The sequence below is a fragment of the Haliotis asinina genome, chromosome 9 (genome assembly GCF_037392515.1).
Source record: "Haliotis asinina isolate JCU_RB_2024 chromosome 9, JCU_Hal_asi_v2, whole genome shotgun sequence".
Classification (NCBI taxonomy): Eukaryota; Metazoa; Mollusca; class Gastropoda; order Lepetellida; family Haliotidae; genus Haliotis; species Haliotis asinina.
This window is the reverse complement of record NC_090288.1, coordinates 61,139,839-61,159,875: the sequence shown is the minus strand read 5'-3', so window position 1 is coordinate 61,159,875 and position 20,037 is coordinate 61,139,839. Positions and strand designations below refer to the sequence as shown.

The following is a 20,037-nucleotide window of genomic DNA, read 5'->3' as shown; positions in this document are numbered from 1 at the left end:
TACAAATACGATACTCTTCGATTCATTTTCCATTTTCATATGCTAACCTAAACAAGATATGCTCGGCGTGGCCAAATTAAAATATGGCCTCTTGTTAGATGTCGAGGTGTCGGGAAATGGGGACGGTATTCAGCAGTGTCCTGGACGACATGTAGCTCAACACCCTGAACCAAGTAGCGAGGGTTTAGGTGAGACCAACCAAGAATGGTCCATCTTGCAATAAAAAGACAATAAGCATATACAGATGTAGCTGGCATTAGCATTAAATATGGTCTGCGTGTCAGTGTCACGGTATAGCTGGTAAACAGAACTGTGAGCTTGTAGCCCCGCTAGAAGCCATATTTTACGTTCAGATGAATCTGACACCAGACACGTATACTGAAACCTCTTTGATCCAGCTATGTGTCCCTTCGATTCTGAGAGCCTCAATAATGCATACAGATTATGTTAACTTAAAACATAACAAGACAGACTGTTCACACGAGAGCATTGTTATCATATTATACTGACAGACGAAAGTGTTGTGAAACCTTGCTATTCCAGACAAACTCAGTGAAACATGAATTATAAAACCCAATCATGAAGACAAACAAGAGAAGCACGTAGAGGAAGACAAATACTGGGAAACCGACATGTTGCATGCGACGTTATTACAGACATATTTGTGGAAACTCGTTAATACAGACAAACATGAAAATCCATGGAAAACGGATACTGTCAAATCTATTTCATCCTGATTACTGAAGAAAATACGAACAAAGCGTTTTAGTATAAGCCTGAACAGTACCAACAACACAAAAGAATCAAAAAAAAAAAAAAAAAGAAAAAAAAACACGTATAGAGAAATCTCCTTATTCCAGAGACACTGACATTCTTGTCGTTAATTATGATGTATTTCAAGGCTGTAAAATCAGATGTCAGAAACGCAGTTTGATATCTGACAAAGTTTAGCTCCATAAACTCCCATGCTTCATAAGCAGTAAATATGTCCCTGTGAGCCGATGATGAATCGGGTTTCCCTTGTTCAGGCGATGTCTGTGGATGCCGACCATCACTATGTCACAATCACGCCTGTTACTGTCAACATTAAAGGAGAATAAAGCATGCCTTTAGGCAATATGACATAGAGAGGTACACGTGGAAACTGTTGACTCTGGGGGTTTGGGTGACATTTCTTGCAGTCCCTATATGCTCCAGTGACAGTGAATTGTCTAAACTCGCAATCACTTGATTGTCTGATGCAAACTGCGTCGTATAGCGGTAGTAAAAAAAACATACAATAAAATCTACGTTTCCCCGCTGTTGGCAAATGACATATTTACCTTTTTGACCAAAAGCTGGCATCGCTACATGTCACACATCCATGCATACACAATACATGTGATGAAGATTCACGTTTATGATTTAACATGGGCTAACATTGGAGTGCGCCGATTGTATTTTAGTGTTTGTGAAATGTGGGTTGGTTGAACGTTTCCGTTAAGTTTAGTACAGAATGAACAATCAGTGAGAGATTGGCATGTTTGTACCAGCAAGTTAATGACATATACGAAACTGTGATGAGTTGAAATGTATCATAAATAACAAGGTAATATGTGTACATATCCAAATATGTGAGGTGATTGTAGTAGGTGTGTATGGATGGATAAATAATGTGTAAATCTGCATGGTCTAGGGAACACCGATAGGATGTTTTTGAATATATGGTAATGCAGCCTAAATGCTCCACAATTAAATTCTATTAGTAACTAGACAATACCATACACGGACATTTTACAAGAAATCTGTTTCACATGCCTCGACAATTCTTTGTCGATGCAAGTATATTAATCATGCAGAAATCAGTCAAAAGATCCTCAACGGCAGCCGCCTGGGGTGTAATACGCCGCTATGTCGCTGGGGCCAGACCTCTAACAAGCCTGGGGCGTATTGCATATGACTAATTACATCATTTTATCAACGTCATTATTGATTTATTCGACTTAATACAGAAAGAAAATAGGAAAAAAGCACCCATAATGTCATGATTTAGACACTTTATGACATTCAATTTTATATAATAAGTAGAACATTCTCTTACAATGAGAATTAAATGAATATAACAATCTTGGGTTTTCCTAATATGATTAAAACACACAGGTACGTGAATAAGTCAGTCTTGTCTGATAGCAGTGTAAAATGTATATGAAAAAGTAAGAAAACTCGTTAATTAGTTGACGCTGGAAGTTTGACGAATGAGTATGGTTTTAATGTATGAAGGTATGATTATTTATAGATGTGAGTAATGACGGACAATATTAGCCTCGGTTTTTTGAGGCGGTGTACCGTGTGACCCTGATGCATATGCTGAGGCGTGCACTCCATGACACTTCTACCACTGTGGGGTGTGGACGGTAGACGATAAACATGTAATTGTGTTTACATTCATTTAGTCGAATTCACAACACAGAGGAACCGAATGCATTGTCCGGAAGTCACAGTGTCGAAGTATGTATGTCACAGCAATGAAGTATCCTACAGAGATCATATTAGTAAAGCGTCCGCGTGGAGATCAAAGTATTGAAACATCCGTATGGAGATCAAAGTATTGAAACATCCGTATGGAGGTAAAAGTATTGAAGCATCCGTATGGAGATCAAAGTATTGAAACATCTGTATGGAGGTGATAATATTGAAGCATCCGTATGGAGATGAAAGTATTGACGTGTCTGTTTGGAGGTAATAGTATTGAAGTATCCGTGTGGAGATCATAGTATTGAGGCCTCAGGTTGAGGTCATAGTACTGACACATCTATCTGGAGGTTATAGTATCGGATCATCCGTATGGAGGTCCTAGTATTGACGTATCTGTATGGAGGTCCAAGTGTTGACGTTTGTGTTTGGAGGTCCTAATACTGAACTCTCCATGTGATGGTCATAACACGGATGTATCCATTATGAGATCATATTAGTAATAGAAGTATCTGTCAATACATTGAAACATTACATTTATGTTTGGAATTTAGACCAGTTTCACGTAACACAAACAAAATACACATTATATTGACCCAAGAAAGGGTCTCTCTGCCACAAGTGATGTAGTGACGCCCCCTACATCTTCTCAAATAAAACTACAATACAAGTCAGAAACAGAATTGAGTCAATTTTGTTCTGTGATTCTATGTATTTTGCTCCAATCGGGTAGTGGCCAGGGGATTTCTGCGAACTGCTCCAAACAAAAATATAATGAACACAACTGTTTAATTTAACCATATCTATACTCAACCTCATTCTACCCTGATCACCAACCTGTCTAGCACTACCTTTGACCCTTCCCTACCCGTCGGCGCCCCGTTTTCCCTCCATCTCACATAAAACACCCCCATTCACACAAATCCCCCATTTTTTCTTTAACAATACCGACTGAAGAAGATTTCGTCAGTGTTTAATATCCTCTGAAGTATGACATAGCTAACTTTTGAACCAACGACATGACGGGACTATGACAGCGCCGTGACGAATGTCCCAAAACACTGGAGTGGGTCTGTCTCCTTACAGCGTTAATGTTAAAGTTCACACGTGATACGTCAGTCAATGCTCCCGATTGACACTTTCAGGAAAATTTCCACTTTATCTTCAGACAGGTGTCGGTGTTTGTTTTGTCAAAGCCTGAGTAATCTCGACTGAAACATTGTTCGGTATTCAGGTCAAAATGTATCCAACTTATTCTGGTGACTCATCTTCAGAGGCTCTGTCTAATGTTCCCGTCATTTAATTTCATGAATAATGTATACATTTTGATAAGATCTTAAGACATATAAATCTCTTGATATATATTATCTTATCCTAGTTTAAAACAAAAATGTACATTGTGTAACTCATTTCACCTTCACAATACTGCTGCAAAGTCATAAAAGTAATTAGCATAGAAATATATTTCACGTTTTATTAATCATCTTTCCCATAGGTCCATCCTTTCACTGTTTCACACATGTGTATGTGTGTGTGTTAGTGACGTCGGTATTATGGCCGATTTGCCTTTGTATCAGAGTAATCCATCAATGGTGTATAATATCACACCCAATGTTCTGAACATGGTGCACATACAGAACAACAAACTCTGGTTTCAAGTTTCTTTAGCTCTTCAGTTTACATAATATGCAGCCAAACACCTTTCTGAACTTTGCTATGTCGAACTTATGTTATTTCGAGAAAAAAAATGTTTAGTCTGTGTATTCATTGTTCAGTCAGCAGTTCGAGTTTTTGCCAAACCCATGATAACTCGAAGTATTTCCTTGGGTCTCTTAAACTTCGACTTAACAGTGTTTGAATGTACACATGCATTTATTAATTCGGTTCCCTGTGTGAAGTTTGATCTGTATGCTATCACATGGAATGCTTGTGGGATCATTCTCTGTATGCCTGCACATTACCTCGCAGAGATCACCCATGCATGTGTTGTTTGTTTCCAGCGAGCATCACCCACTTACAAGCAGTGCCGAGATTTCCCCCTCCCCCAAGGCGGGCTGCTCAGCAACAGGTGCCTGTTATATGCAAGGATGGGTGGACCCCAGCTGTGGCAGAGAATCTAGATGGTGGACCTTCTACACATATTTGCATACATGCAAACAAAAAGCCATTGCCATGGGAACAGTCACTTGATATTTGTAGGGCCAATGATGCGTTTTTGCTGAAACTTGACAAGCGTGTGAAGATTGGCTTCCGAACGTTAGAAGAGTACATTGCTTACCTAAGTAAGTAAACTTTATCGAATGTAAATTGTAAGATTAGTCATAGAGTATGTGTTTATCGTAAGATTTTATTGTGAAATATTTAGTCATTTGTAACATTTCCTTTTTGAAATTGATTGTATAAATCACTGACATGAGTTCATCTGCAAAAGGTTTTCTTAATGAGGAAATAATGAGAGTTGTGATATTCAATGTGCTGAGATTGGATTCAGATGGAATGTACATGCATTTTGGAAGCCTGGTGAGTGAGGGTATTTAGTTTTACTTCACGCCACCTTTTGGCGCCACCTTCTCGTCATAGTATGTATATTCCATCGTAGACTTGAATGCTATTAGATTATTAGTAACAAAAGTTATGCATATTTCGCGTGGATCATGAAACGTGCATTGATTATCCGTGTACAGATTTGGACTCCTTCTGGACGGGTCTGCATGAAGAAGAGACCAAATTCGTCTGGGATGAGCTGAACCCGTCCCTGGTAGAGGCATATGCCGGGTAGGTTCATACCTTCATTACAGTGAGTGATTGAGTGATTGATTGAGTGTGTGAGTTTTAGCAACATTCCAGAAATCCGTTTCACCCATTTTACCTAGGGATGGAATCGATCCAGGTTTTTCGAATTCGGAACGAGCGAAGGTTTTAACCACTGTAATACCCCATCGCCCCTGCTTCATTTGAGACATGCAAACTATGGATAAGGAAAACAGCATATATACAATTTGTGCACCAGCAGTATCGTAAGGCTTTGTTGAGTAACAATCTCTCAAAACTAGTTCCCTGGGCCTTCAACATACATTCCAGCGTTAACGATAGGGCGCAATTTTCCCCGTACCTTACCGAAGTCCAGTTTGATTCTATGTATGTATATGTTCCAGTCCGCATGCAGGTTATGGCAAAATCAAACGGGGATGGAGGTGGAACACGGACTCATTTGATGACGTCACTGGAAAGTGTGGTGTTATCTCCCTTAACCACACATTGTCGAGACGGAAGAGGGCAAGCAATAACGATGACGATGACTACATGCAAGCCCGTCATAACGTTGACCTTGACCTTCCTGATTCAGCGCCATCTGGTTTCCGTTTTCCCGGCCTTCATTACCCTCCCGCTGCTCACCCCAGCAGCAAAGAAGTGTACCCAGTCTTCCCGGACAACCTGAACAGTGGCGAGATTGGTCATTTCCCAGTGACCGATGCTCCTCGCTTGACTACCGTCACGGACAGTTCAAGCGAGGAGGACAGCAATGACTTCAATGTGGAAGATGCTCCGATTGTGAAAAGGAGTACACTGACAAAGATGGATGTGACAGAACTACCCTCCTCAGATGATGATCAAGCAGACGCGACGACGTCAACGACAACAGAACCGCGTGCAGATTCGTCATCAACGAACACGACATATGTGACGACAACAACTCCCTCTACAGTCAGTACCACACATACATCCTCTGTAACAACCACGGAAGTCAGACAGGACACAAGCATTGAACTAATGGCTGGGTCAGCGTCGGCTTCAAACTCTATCAACACGACAGCCGTCACTGCATCTACATCTATTCCAACGTCTACGATATCTCAGTTACCATTGCTCTCAACTTCAGCAGCGTCAAAGACGACTTCACCTTCGCAGGAAACGCCACTGGTACAAGGAACCACCAAATCTCCAACGGCACCTTCAACAACGACATCTTCCACTGTCATCTCAACGACATTAACAATTCAACCATCTTCTCAGACGTCAGTAATATCTGCGACATCAACAACTCTGACATCATTCACGAAACATTCAACGACGAACACTGCTACATCCTCGAAAATACCGACAACATCATCGACAACTCCGACTCCATCGACTTCAACGCTCGTAACAATGCAAAATGTGGAAATAACCAGGGGTACCGTTCAGTCCGGCACGCCTTTTTCTCTCCGCTCTAGTGATGTAACTCTGGCTTCAACGGCAACATCAACAACAGCAACATCAACTACATCACCTACAACAGCAACATCAGCAACAACGTCAAAAACAATAATATCAAATCTGACAATATCAACCGAAAACGTAACTCAACCCTCGCTGCCCTCTTCTAAAGCCTTGTCCAAAACAGAAACTACCACGGCCATTCCGTCATCGCCTCATCCGACGATATCTACAACAACTACATCGACCACGACAAGTGCTCCCGTATCACCTGACACGCTTGTTAGAGTTATGGGTCACTCTGAAAGATTAACATCCAGTGTTGGGCGTCCGTCATCTGGTCAGGTTGTCCAGTACATGACCATGGCCGTCTGTGACAGGCCACACCCCTCCGTGTGCTACTCCGAGCCCATCACAGCCCTCCGGCAAGGTCAGTACATGAATCCAAACGATTCATATTTACAGAACAGGTCAAGGGTGCATCTAGCTGTATCTATCATTGTCAGCTGTATTGTACATGGTCCGTGACGAGGTCGCCACAGTCAGTGTGTTACAAGGACTTTAGATTACACGTTCAAGTTTTTCTTAAGGTTGAGTTAAGGTAGACTTACGGCATTTTCAAATCATCAAGCAGTCCATTAAAAAAAACAAGCTGATTACCTGTCACTTTACATAAGGTGCAGTCAACTCAGACTGCCGGTATTTCATAACGACTTATCCAGATCCAGGGTATCGCCATATCGTACTGGCAGTACAGTGACATGTTTAACGGGTCCTTGAACAACTGAAACAAAGATGATTATCATATTTATAACAAACTAAAATCGATGCTTACACAATAGTCATTTGGATATACAGTAAAGTCTCGTTAATCCGTTGCACGGCTCATCAAGGATGTCGGACAACATTGCAAAGAAATTAAATTAGATTACGTTTATTCAATTTGTTACCAACAAAAGCGTCGGACAAACGAGATTTGGTTGTAATAGTAACATTTCCTTCCCATGTTAATTTGGGATGATTATTCTCTATTTAAGAAGCTTTCTCTACATGTTAGTTTCGGGATTCATGGTGCAGAGCAACTATTTCAGTGTCTTTCTGTGGGTATGGCTGGGTCGGACATCCCTTTGTCGACAAATGCTATAAGGTGTTGACCTTTCCGCTGAATCACTTCCGGGCCAAGGCAAGGTGTATTGATGAGGGTGGGACGATGGCGACCGTTGATTCAGATTTCTACGGTAACCTGACTGGTCTGGCCTTCATCCAACTACGGAACAGGAATGCAGCCGGTAAATCCTCAGCTCTCTTTCAGGTTGTGTATGAGTATTTTTGACCAGGTACAACAGTGACATACGTAACATGAAATGAACTGCAGAGATAGTATGATACGTTAGGAGGGTACAATGGTCAAGACTGCCATGATTGCTTATTAAATAGATATAATATCATATGAGTACGTATAACAAATATATATTGTAAAGGTCCAGGAGAAATGTGCACCCTTTCGGCCCCGGTATCCCCTCAGCGTCTTGATATCTATTGGATCCATCTCACCAGTGATGTCGTTGTTTGTACCTGCAGTTCCGCCCAGAGTATGGGTTGACGTCAACGGGCGTGACAAGATCACCCTCACCGGTGGCTGCCCCGCCCTTCATCACATAGACGTCATTCAGCTGGCGTGCGAGAAGCTCATGTTTAGTGCATGCGAGAAACCGGCATCTGTCAGACGTAAGTTTTGCAACAGTTCTAGAGGCCATCCTCGTTTTTATGTTTGTGTTTGACCAGTATTTCTGTAACGTCAGCCACGTAGAATTTATATAACCTGGCGGCTGAAGTGTTGCTATGTGTGAATATTGTATTCAAACTACGTATTCACTTAATGACTGCTCTGCAATCTAACATGGGGCATGATTTTAATTAAACTTGGCACCACACCCATATATTTCAAGGAAATGTGCATCCTGGCGTTGTGATTGAAACTGCCTGGCTAAAGCATACACTGTTACTAGCGTGAAACTTGTCATCTGAAAACAACAACCTTGAGGTCCAAGCCACAGCTGTGATGCCTGTATAAATATTTCACTAAAGAATAACCATTTTTGTATGCATCATTTCAGCCACCAACATAGACAGATGCATGCAATATATTTATTTTCATTAAACATGTGTTACAGAAAATGTATATAACAACACTTATAACTACATAAATACGTACAATAATTATTGTATGGATTGTAGGAGCTGACAGACCTACGTCACCACCCCGGTCGAACCAGAAGCACTTATTGCGCATGCTCTCCACGCGCCCACAGCCAATCATCTGCCCTATCCAAACCTTCACTCCTGAAGAGCACGTCCTGTGGTTCAAAGATGGCGTCCGTGTGCAGACCTCCTCTGACGTCCATCTGCAACAAACCTTCAACAATGTTCCGATTCAACGTGAGGCGTTTTATTATGCTTCTAGAATACAACAGATATTTTCATAAAAATACTGTTCCGAAACACAAAGATGAAGTTGTAAATGCCTCAGCCTTTTGTCAGCAGGTCTAACGGGTGTTCCTCATACAGCATCATCTCCGAGCAATCGGGTCCCTTGTATTTAAATGCAGATTACGTTATAAAGTTATCTGACAACAGCCCTGAATTCCATACTAAGCATGGGACCTCAGCAGTGTGACTCAATTTTATAACATAGAGATTACACGCAGCATTGCACAAAGTCTGTTCCTTGAATGGGCGGTAGGGTAGCCTACTTGTTAAAGCGTTTGCTCGTCACGTCGAAGACCCGGGTCCAATTCCCCACATGGGCACAATGTGGGAAACCCATGTCTAGTGTGTCCGCCGTGATATTGCTGGAATATTAGTTAGAATTGCGTAACTCTTCATGGAACGGTTTTCACCGCAGCTCTAATTTTGGATTTAATAACAAGAACTTTAGAGTAATTTTCTTTTCTTGCATACAGAGGATGTCCAATACTGACTTGTTTACACTATTTGTACATAAATTTGTAAAGCCGTTTGTGACATTTCAGAGAGGGCCAGGACATTGCAACTTGGTCTGCCCCTCCTTCGACGTCTCAGTCAGAGGACCGGGGGCAGAGTGATGCACCCCTCCCGTCTCCAAGGCAACTACTGGTGCGAAGTTTGGCAACTCAACCCACTACGCAAGGTGAAGTCGCCTAAGTTCCTGGTCGTCTTCACAGGTATCTACACAACCAGCTTCTCCTGCTGCTGCGACTTCTACAACATATTCCTTAATCGCATAACTTTGCCCAAACTAAGACTAATTATTAATAGTAGAGTACTACCTAAACCCGCAGCTTAGGGGACTTCGTCTTTCTGTAGCTCTAAAGAACAAAATAATGTATTGTTTTCTCATATTTCAACTTCGCGAACATGTGCTCCTGTTATTGTGACCGATGCTACTGTGTTCACGCCAACAACGTCTATATCTACTATGTCTGATTTTGAACCTCTACACCCTCATGTATTCTAGACGTCATTACCCTGCATGGCACCCTGCAAACTCGCGGCGTCCCAACCAACACCTCCATCATATTCAACTACATGGACCGTGCCATCGACGTCCCTCTTAGCGTGGCCAACTATATCGCCATCATCAACAATAACATCACCCGATCCATGAGGATGGTTGACCCTGGCCTGAGAGACATCGCAAGCTACGTCGACCACGTTGAGTAGGTTGAGCCATTCACAGGCAGGAATACACAAATACTGTCATATGTAGTCATGGACAGTCACCGGTTGTCATATGCAGTCATACGCAGTCACGGGTAGTCATGTGTAGTCATATGCAATCACAGGTAGTCAAATGTAGTCATATGCAATCACAGGCAGTCATATGTAATTATACGTCAGCACCTGTGAGTGAGTTTAGTTTTACGCCGAACTCAACAATATTCCAGCCATATGGCGGCGGTCTGTGAATAATCAAATCTGGACCAGATAACACATTGATCAACAGCATGAGTAACTGGGAGCCGATGACATGTGTAAGCCAAGTCAGTGAACCTGACCATCCGATCTCGTTAGTCGTCTCTTACGACAACCATTGGTTACTGAAGGCCAATATTCTAACCCCGACCTTCACGGGTCACTTTTACAAGTAATCATACGTAGTCAGAAACAGGTACGTGCAGATGTCACTCACACACATGGGCAACCACACGTAGTCATCTGAGAGCCATATATACCCACGCAGAATATTAAGCAAAGACTAGTATGTTAACTGTCTGAAATTGTTGTTCTCATTCCATTAAATAGTTGAACACACTATAGTCGAACAAGTGCTTGTGAGCAGCCTGAAGGTTTGAACAGTCATATCCTACCGTGTACCCATTCACGTCTAGTAAATGCCACGTTTGAAGAAAGTCGCTTAGACAAGGAGACTGCTCCATTTGAGTATCTGAGGTATTGGTCGTTATATTTGTCTGGTAATGTAAATCCCATGTTGATTTCTTTCAGTTCAGACACAGGGGTCATTGACTTCTTCGTCCAGCTGTCCCTGGTTAGAAACGTACCAGAGAACTATAAAGACAGAGTTGTTTCCCATTACCTGACATCTCTTCACTCCGTGTTGGTACCACTATCACGTGATATCAGTCAGCACTGGAACCTGTCTCTACCTGTCACAGATGCGATCAACCTGACACGTACAGGTGATTTTATCACTGTATTCCATGACAACAAATAATCAGCAAGAAAATAGACCGGTGTAGTGGAAATAAATTTTTACGGCACATGGTTTCACATGTGTCACTGTACCGGAGTACACTAACAATTTTAAAGTTTTTTCTACGACCGATTTCTCAAGGATATTTTATTTCCGCGAGTGACAGTACCCCGACGAAACACGTCCACGTTCTCTTTAAGTTATTTGACAAGATATTAGTTGTCGGTATTGCAGAGACTTCTCTCATTGTAATATATTGCGATGCGAAAGCTATTATTGAGATATGTATAGCAATATATTGCAAAACTTTTATAAAAAACAAGCTGCTCATGAAAGAGTTATTGCTTGATTTAGAAAGCGAAAAAAAGCCCACAAGATCTCAAGTGCTTGGTTAGTAAAAACTTTTAATAATGGCAAGACAAAAATGTAGATAAAATTTGGCACAAATGAAACATGGAAGAGAAGAATATAGCATCAGCATAGTGGTAATTAGTTTGAACTAGTTTCCCCACTCTCAAAAAAGCCCTGGGATTTTAGACAGCTACTTGACCTGGTCATGACACATCAGCAATCACAGGTTATTATTGAGTAAATGTTTAAAATACATTTAAGATCCAAAACACCGTGAGTATAAATTGAGAAAAGAAACCCAAAAGGAACTCAACTTGACTTCCGGTGTGAATATCCGAGTATTCCCGAATGCATGTCAAAATAACGGTTTTCGGTCAGCGCATCGTTTTCATGTCTGAACCGGTAAATACCAGTAAACCGGATATATTGCACAGTCCTACAAGATATGACTGATGTTCAAAATATTAATTAATACCTCACTGATCTACATGGACGTTTTTTAAATTTATTCTAAAAGTAGTTCCGGTAGAGAGTATTTTTGCCACTTGATTAAAAGTAAATTTCACGAGGGTGAGATGTTGATTGCATTCTTAGATACAGTACATACAATACTTGATCAGTAAATATGTGACACAGTATGCTTTATTTTCTATATGTGTCCTTTCTGAACACAGTCATGATACTTGTTAAATCTTATTGCTTAATTATTCGGAGATCCACAACCATCTGTTTTTGTGGTCTTGTTTCAACAGGCAAACTGAGCTGATATCTAATTTATGCTTAGAATATAGGCATATTCAAAACAATCTCACAAATACAAGACGATGAGAAAATGAAAATGAAGACTTCTCAGAAACGTAGTTCAAATGGTACTATTTATGAAGGTAGTGCCACAAAGTTCGCAGTATAATTCATTATGGATATTTCACGTTCCCAGATTTTTGCCCGCCCGCCTACCTAGAGGACAGCAGCACAGGTTTTGGTGCGCAGTTCCCCCAGACAGCCGTGGGAAACAACGTGGACAGCATCGAACTTTGTGGTAGGCGACTGACTGTTTTGGTCTTTTCATCATGACGCGTATTTTGTTACATACCTTTGTAACACCGAATGTCATAGTGCTGTTTGTAATGATGTCTGTTTGCCTCAGATGGTGTGGCTGTCGGCTATGCGAATTGCCAGGGGAACTATGAAACCGGCGCCTACTGGGAAAACTGGCAAATAGACACGGACTGCCACAGGTCCTCTGCTAGCACACTTCCGGTCACTGATTCTGATGACGTCGTTCGGAACCGGAAGCCCAACATCAGTGAAACTGATCCTTTCAGGACACCGGGTGCACATTTACCTCGTTTTCAGTTGATGCCTTCGAAAGATCTGGCACATCTAGATGAGGTGAGTATGCGGCGCATATTTGGCAATTTTGCATTCCTCTCACTGTGCTTTGTTGCTCTTGCCTTCCATTGCTAGAAACACCCTCTGGACAACGCTCAATGTGCCCACATGGGTTTTTTTTGTTTGTTTTTGTTTCGTATTTATGTTCGATTACACTTCTTCAGAATAAAAAGCGTAGGTGGTACCACCTGTTTGCTGTGTTATATGAAACGTCGGTATTATTACTGGGATACGGTAACGTTCATGACAGGATACTGGCCACATTGTTCCCAACATTTCGAAGGCATTTGGTGATTATCATCCAGCTCTGACTTGAACAATAATCATAATGTTTCCTAGATCGAAATAGAAGACGGCAACGTCAGGGACGTCACGGACAAGATGGCGCATATCCTGGACAAAACGTCAGGCCTAACCGATTCCGACATTGATACATGTGCCGAAGTCATTGGTCGTATTGTCAAGGTCACAGCACCGTCCGCTAGCCAGGTAACTCCCTCTAAATATTGCAGTGTTGTGCCCTTTCTAACACACAAACTACATACATGCATTTATGCATTAATCGAAGTTCCACTTCCGTAAAGGCAATGCTGTTGTCTTGGTAACGGCAAGGCAATGCTGTTGTCTTGTTAACGGCAAGGCAATGCTGTTGTCTTGGTAACGGCAAGGCAATGCTGTTGTCTTGGTAACACTCCGTATTACGATACTGCTGATTCAGATGGGTCGCCAACTTCTTCACACGGTCAACAGGATCCTGGACGCTGACACTGCCGCCATTAGAAGTGCCCAGCTGAAGTCTCGGGCTGCCACAAGGTGTGTCATAATGATGTTAGCCGTTATAGACGTTACTACTAACTTCAACTAAAATAATAGTTTATGTTTTACAAATGGGTGGAACACGAAAGGGACAGATTAATGAAAAAGCTAGTTGTTAGTGTTGGCTGGAGTGTTTACATTTATGAAGCTTACAAAATAAGAATTTAGCACTAAAACTGGTAAAAGGGACCGGTCTAACCAATATAATTAATTTAGTTCGTCAGTCGTATTATGTCACATGTTGCATTTGACCGAAGCAATAAGTGCATAAGTATGAGGTTCATGCTGAAATATGAATCATTCAGCATTCGTTTTGTTTCTGAAATCAGGATAGTTGAGAATCTCGAGACGTTCAGCATGAAGACCGACATCGGCACGGCCAAGAACATGCGCCTTGTCACTCCTAATGTCGCCATGGAGGTGTGGAACCTCGACGCCGGGATGGCTCCAGTAATCGGTCTTGGAGCCACTGTTGGGGGCAGCTGGAGCTCCCCGCTTACCAACCCCCGCATACTGACCATCCGAGACCACCTGGACAGTAGTCTGGCAGAATTTGACGTGGCCATAGAACTGCCGCGGGAACTCGTCGTCAAGAACATGCATGGTAGGCGGCCGCTCGTCCAGACATGGCTTGAAATAGATCAACTCCTTAAACGTACCGTGACTGGAAAGTAACCTTAGATAAAACATAGTTGACAATGCCTCCGACAACAGTGAATCGGAATATCGACGGACTGCATAATTTGACCAGTAAGCCCATCAGATGGTGACGAATGCTATATCGCCAACTTTCCAATTTAGTCTCACAAAGGTCCACTTTAGACAGATTCCACCAAATTAAAATTGTAAGATTTTTGCCACGTATTATTTTTTCTTTAGTCTTATTTTATTACTGTGTTACAGGTGAGAGTAACACAACCCGCCTCTCCATGCTCATCTACCGGAAGACGGGTCTCTTTACCCCTGTCGTCAACTCTAGCCTCGGTGTCGTCAACAGTGCTGTCATTTCCGCTACCCTGGGAGGCAAGAAGATCGAAGGGCTTGATGACATGATCCGGATGGCTTTCAGACCTTTTGTTGTAAGTAAACAAAACGAATTATGAAGATAGATGTGTTACGGAAAGTTTAACTCCAAAGACGGGTTCTGTCACTCGCCGAAACACGGTTCGGAGTTGTTTCCCTTACCAGGATCCCCTGTGAAGTTCTATTCCAATGTTGTGTGACATTGCGATATTTGCACTGTCATCTTTAGGCCATTTGTAGGTGGATTTTACTAAGCTCGCTTGGTCCATCCTCCTGGTTGAATCCATATATTGTCCTGAAATTGAGGACATAAATAATACAACACATGTATTTATTAACCGCGTGACGGCCGGTATTCGTGGAAAACACACATGAATTCCTATGGAGAATTGTAATAATTATAGAATATGTACGTACAAAACCCTTATATGCGTAGTTCTAATTTAGGATATATGTATAAGTCGAAACCTGGAGTTTAAATAATTATGTATAAACCGAAACCTTGAGTTTACTTTCTGCTATATATCTTCATTGTCTTACAGGACACGAGGAACCACCTGAAGACAACGAAGTGTGCGTTTTGGGACTTTCTTGACAACCGCGGTATGGGAGGATGGTCTACACGCGGATGTTACTACAACGGGACGATGTTCGGACTGGACATCTGCATGTGTAACCATTTGACCAACTTTGCTGTGCTGCTGGTAGGATTATAAGCACTCAGTCTGTTATTTGCTAAATGTGGCAAGAGGACCCGTTAGCTACAAATCGTCACACGCTGTATGCATGCAGATTACGTCTTCGGATATTGTGTTTCCTTTAGTGCCACAAGGGATCCGTAGGGCAAAATAGTGCAGCAGTACCAGTGACTGTAATCATGTCGATTAGACTAATAGGTGGTGACCAGTGTAATTCACTACAGGTCCAGTACATATTCATAGCTGTCTAACACCGACGTTTTGGTGAATGTGTCGCTCTAATAGTAAGTTTAACGACATCCTGGATAAGACCAGTTTATCGTATGTCCGAATCCTGAGTTTTAGTCTCTTAGATCATGGTTAGTTTCGGGAAAATAGTTAGCAACCTCGAACCTTCGATCTTTATTTCGTCCCTCATCTGGAACCAACTCACTCAGTCACCCTGTAATCCCTTTTTTCAGGACTTCTACGGACACAGCAAGCCCGTGGATCCAGAACACGAACTGACACTCAGCATCATCTCCCTAGTCGGCCTCAGCCTCTCCATTTTTGGCCTCGCTCTCACGATCATCACATTCATCTTCTTCAAGTCAGTAACACGGGACTCTGTCCTTTGCCGTTTCTCCTAGGTGTGCGAATGGTCCTTTAGTCTATGGCTGTGCAAAGTCTATTACTTCGGCTTGCCGTTGCTCTGAATTTTTGCCACGTAACTTGCAGTAATTCCGATATTTTAGACCAGTGCCAGCCATCGTATATGCACCGTCATATTGATACCTTCACGTTGTCCTGCATAGATTTGACCTTACCTTCAAATATATGTTTTGACATATTGATTCCTACACGCTATCATATACTTTTATCAACACATACACAAAGCTATCAAGACATATTAATCCCATGAGATAACCTACTATATCATCTTGTAAAGATGTTGACACTCTTGTCTCTCCAGGAAGCTGCGTCAAGGTCGCGCCCAGCTGACTCTGTTCCACATGGCCGTAGCCCTACTCTGTTCGAAGGTCGTCTTCCTCGTGGGCATCAAGCAGACCAACAACGAGTACTTCTGTCTGTCCGTGGCGGTGTTGCTGCACTACTTCATCCTCGTGTCGTTCCTGTGGATGCTGATAGAGGCCATCTTGCAGTACATGACCTTTGTCAAGATTCTTGGCACATATGTGTCGCGTTATGCTCTCAAAACCGCCATTCCTGCATGGGGTAAGAATTAGAGAAAGCTATATTACCAAGTGTTGACATTTGTTTCAAATTGTCAGTACTTAACATCTATATCTGAAGTTGTTACGTTTGAATATATATGAATCTTATCTTCGTTTAAACTCTCTCTCTATATATCCTGTCCCCAGGCCTGCCTCTGATACCGGTGATCTCGGTGCTTGCTATCGACTACAACATGTACAGAGGGCGACAGTCGTAGTAAGTTCCATTATGTCTTTGCAAGACCACGGTCACATGGCAACCGATTGTTGTTGTTTCAACCAATTAGAAACCATTGTCTCTTTTTGTTAATGACTGACAAGATTCGCTCGAGGTTGGAATTGTTCTTCAGCATTACGCGTGACTAAGGTCACTGGCTGGTCTCACTTGCTGCGTTGTTCTATGCCCAAGATGTCAGCCCCTGGATTATCAGGCCCAGACTCGATTATCTGCAGACCGCGGTCATATAGCTTGAAGATGTCGCTTTAAACAAACTTGTCTTGACAATACAACCTAGTTGCTAGTGACTGTCCCTTTCGGACACAGACTCAGTTTCACACTTGGCACCACATGCAGGCATTAGGAGGAATAGAAGGGGTGACCAAAATATTGACATTATTATTTGGTTCTGTTTTTAAAATCCTAACACAACAGAATCATTGCACATTTCATAATTCCTTTAAGCATTTTAATACTGTATCATTCTTCTTTAGTTGCTGGATGGGGATGGAAGCCTTCTATTTTGCGTTTGCTATACCGGTGGGCGTCATCGTTGTCGTCAACATCGTCATGTTCATCATCATCCTCGTCAGCCTTGTACGACGACCCGACGGTCTCCGGAGCACCCAGTCAAAGCAACGACGAGCCAAGATGCAGCTGAAGGCCGCTGTCACCATCTTTATGCTGCTTGGTAGGTTTGCGTCACATTCTCTTTACAGCGAACTCTTACAACGTCATGGGCGGAGCCAGGCCTTTTGAAAGGAGGACACCTCAAACGCAAAATAATCTAAATAAATAATAATCTTCAATGTGGTCTCAAGTCATTTTCAAAAGGATGTTAATGTGTGTGTGTATTCCGAACCCTCCGAACACCCCCTTGGATCCCTTAATAAACGTAGATCATGATGTGTTCATGATGTTGATCATTGGATTGTCTGGTCCAGATTCGATTATTTACAGAGTGTTGTTTTATTGTAAATAATTTTAGAATATTATTCTGTACTGTTTGTTAGAGTCACAAGCAGATCTCTTAAGGGTTGATTCAAGGTCAATTTTAGGTTTAAACTTGGGAATCATGTTTTCGTAGGAGGTCCTGTTGGCTAATGACATGTTTACCTTGTCTTTAAGTGTATTCGTATTGTCTATACTTCCAGGGTTGACGTGGATCTTTGGCTTCCTGCAGATTGAGGATGCTCGGATCGTGTTTCAATACGTCTTCACCTTCCTCAGCTCCCTACAGGGTTTCTTTATTTTCGTGATGCTGGTAGCCAGGAGGAAGCAGGTTCGAGACCAGTGGTACACATTGTGCTGCAACAAGCAGGATAACCGCCGGGCTCCTAAACAGGTGTCCCCAACCAACAGCAACTCAACGTCGTCTAACGGCTCCGGGAGTAGTCTCTCACTGCACAACAGCAGCACAAGAACTCTTCGCACCAACATAGACAGAGAGAGCTTTGACTCCGTGTACTACATACCAACAAGAAGGATGCCAACGGCGTACAAGGCTCTGTAAGGAGTACAGGGCACACAAGGAAAGAGTTATACATACCAATATAGTAATGTGACAAGATTATTGCAAATTATCTGGGCACGTCTACTGAGACTGTGCCATCCCTCTTCACAATTTTTAATTTTCCAAATAATCACAACTAGAAACGGCTATGAATAATGAAACCAGTAAGCGAACGCCCCTTGAAAGTCGTTGCCCAGTAGGAATCTATCCTCATGTCTTTCAGTGCCCGGTCATTGTAGTAGTTGCCACCGGGGACGTAGTTATATTTTGTTGTGTCGACAGCAGTGCTCCAGGCTTCTGTGTTCCTAGCTTGTTGTGTAGATATAATCTCATATTGTCTGTCTCAGAGTAAGGTGGTGGTATCCGACATCAGCAAACGCCCCGACATCTATGGAACCAGACACTCCGGACGAATGACCAACACATACATACTTCTTGAACTGTGTGTGTAAATATAATGGAGCATAACTCCAGGACTTTCCATTTCCATCTTCGACGATCCAGTATCTCTTCATATTCTGTACATATAGTCTGGACACACCGCCGCCATTTCCTATACCCTGACCTTTTCGAAAAATGCGAAGCTGAAACACAACCATAAAATCACATGACGCTGCTATTTCATGATGCACAACACCTCAAACGTACTCTGTGCGTGCTATTCCGCACAACGACCGAAGGAATTGACACGTGGGGCAACCTACAGTATCTGGCGTTATGATACGCGTACATTTTTGTCCATATATATCACAGTGCTATTGAAAACACATCGGAATTATGTTGGTACACAGCTATATATGACTGAATACAGTCAACTACAGTCGCATAATACTAACAGCGGGGATACGTAAAATCGAAAATTATCTCAGAATTCTTTGGCCACAGTAGTTGAAGTCGTACGCATATTCTGAAAGGTTTGTCGTATTTTCACGCAACATGAAAATCGATAGGATAATTTGATTAATTCCTGTTACAGGAATGGGCAGTTACTGAAAAGAGAGATAAATCACGTGATGTCACTTCCTACACAAATGGCTACGGAGTCCAGGATATTTGTCATGGAGATTAAATACACTGGGTAATCGAGGTTGGACACTGGATAAACGAGGTTTCCCTGACGAAACAACGTCACATGCCATGCATACCAGTGATGAAAACTGTAAACACTAAACCCGTGATGGATCCAGTCTGAATGTCCTCTACACGGTACAAATGTTCTACACGCACACTCGCCCTATGTTATGATGTAATTGAGTACATCTGCAGAGGGTATTAACTGGCATTATAGCAATATTCTAAACCTACATTCGCTTTTGCGTCACGTGATGCAAATTCGTCTGTTGATTAGTCACCATAATAATATATTTGTTTTGAAGTGATAACAGATTTTACTTTTATAAAGAGGAACATATTTTCTTTGTACAAAATTGTAAATAGATGGTTAAATAAATAATTGCACGCATATAGTATTT

General features: G+C 42.1%; 1 protein-coding gene across 1 annotated transcript in view; it reads left to right on the top strand.

Moving 5' to 3' along the window:
* Window positions 1–20,027, top strand: part of LOC137296737 (adhesion G-protein coupled receptor G4-like) — a 32,766-nt gene extending 12,739 nt beyond the window's left edge. Inside the window, exons 3-23 of the mRNA XM_067828574.1 lie at window positions 4,452–4,733; window positions 5,136–5,226; window positions 5,607–7,078; window positions 7,740–7,937; window positions 8,230–8,376; window positions 8,887–9,087; window positions 9,681–9,851; window positions 10,145–10,346; window positions 11,134–11,327; window positions 12,630–12,731; window positions 12,840–13,084; window positions 13,424–13,573; window positions 13,803–13,897; window positions 14,230–14,504; window positions 14,804–14,979; window positions 15,466–15,627; window positions 16,083–16,210; window positions 16,574–16,836; window positions 16,983–17,052; window positions 17,547–17,743; window positions 18,207–20,027. Coding sequence (XP_067684675.1) covers window positions 4,452–4,733; window positions 5,136–5,226; window positions 5,607–7,078; window positions 7,740–7,937; window positions 8,230–8,376; window positions 8,887–9,087; window positions 9,681–9,851; window positions 10,145–10,346; window positions 11,134–11,327; window positions 12,630–12,731; window positions 12,840–13,084; window positions 13,424–13,573; window positions 13,803–13,897; window positions 14,230–14,504; window positions 14,804–14,979; window positions 15,466–15,627; window positions 16,083–16,210; window positions 16,574–16,836; window positions 16,983–17,052; window positions 17,547–17,743; window positions 18,207–18,565 — 5,180 coding nt within the window. The 3' untranslated portion in view covers window positions 18,566–20,027. The remainder of the gene's footprint in view (window positions 1–4,451; window positions 4,734–5,135; window positions 5,227–5,606; window positions 7,079–7,739; window positions 7,938–8,229; window positions 8,377–8,886; window positions 9,088–9,680; window positions 9,852–10,144; window positions 10,347–11,133; window positions 11,328–12,629; window positions 12,732–12,839; window positions 13,085–13,423; window positions 13,574–13,802; window positions 13,898–14,229; window positions 14,505–14,803; window positions 14,980–15,465; window positions 15,628–16,082; window positions 16,211–16,573; window positions 16,837–16,982; window positions 17,053–17,546; window positions 17,744–18,206) is intronic.
* The last annotated feature ends 10 nt before the right edge of the window (window positions 20,028–20,037 follow it).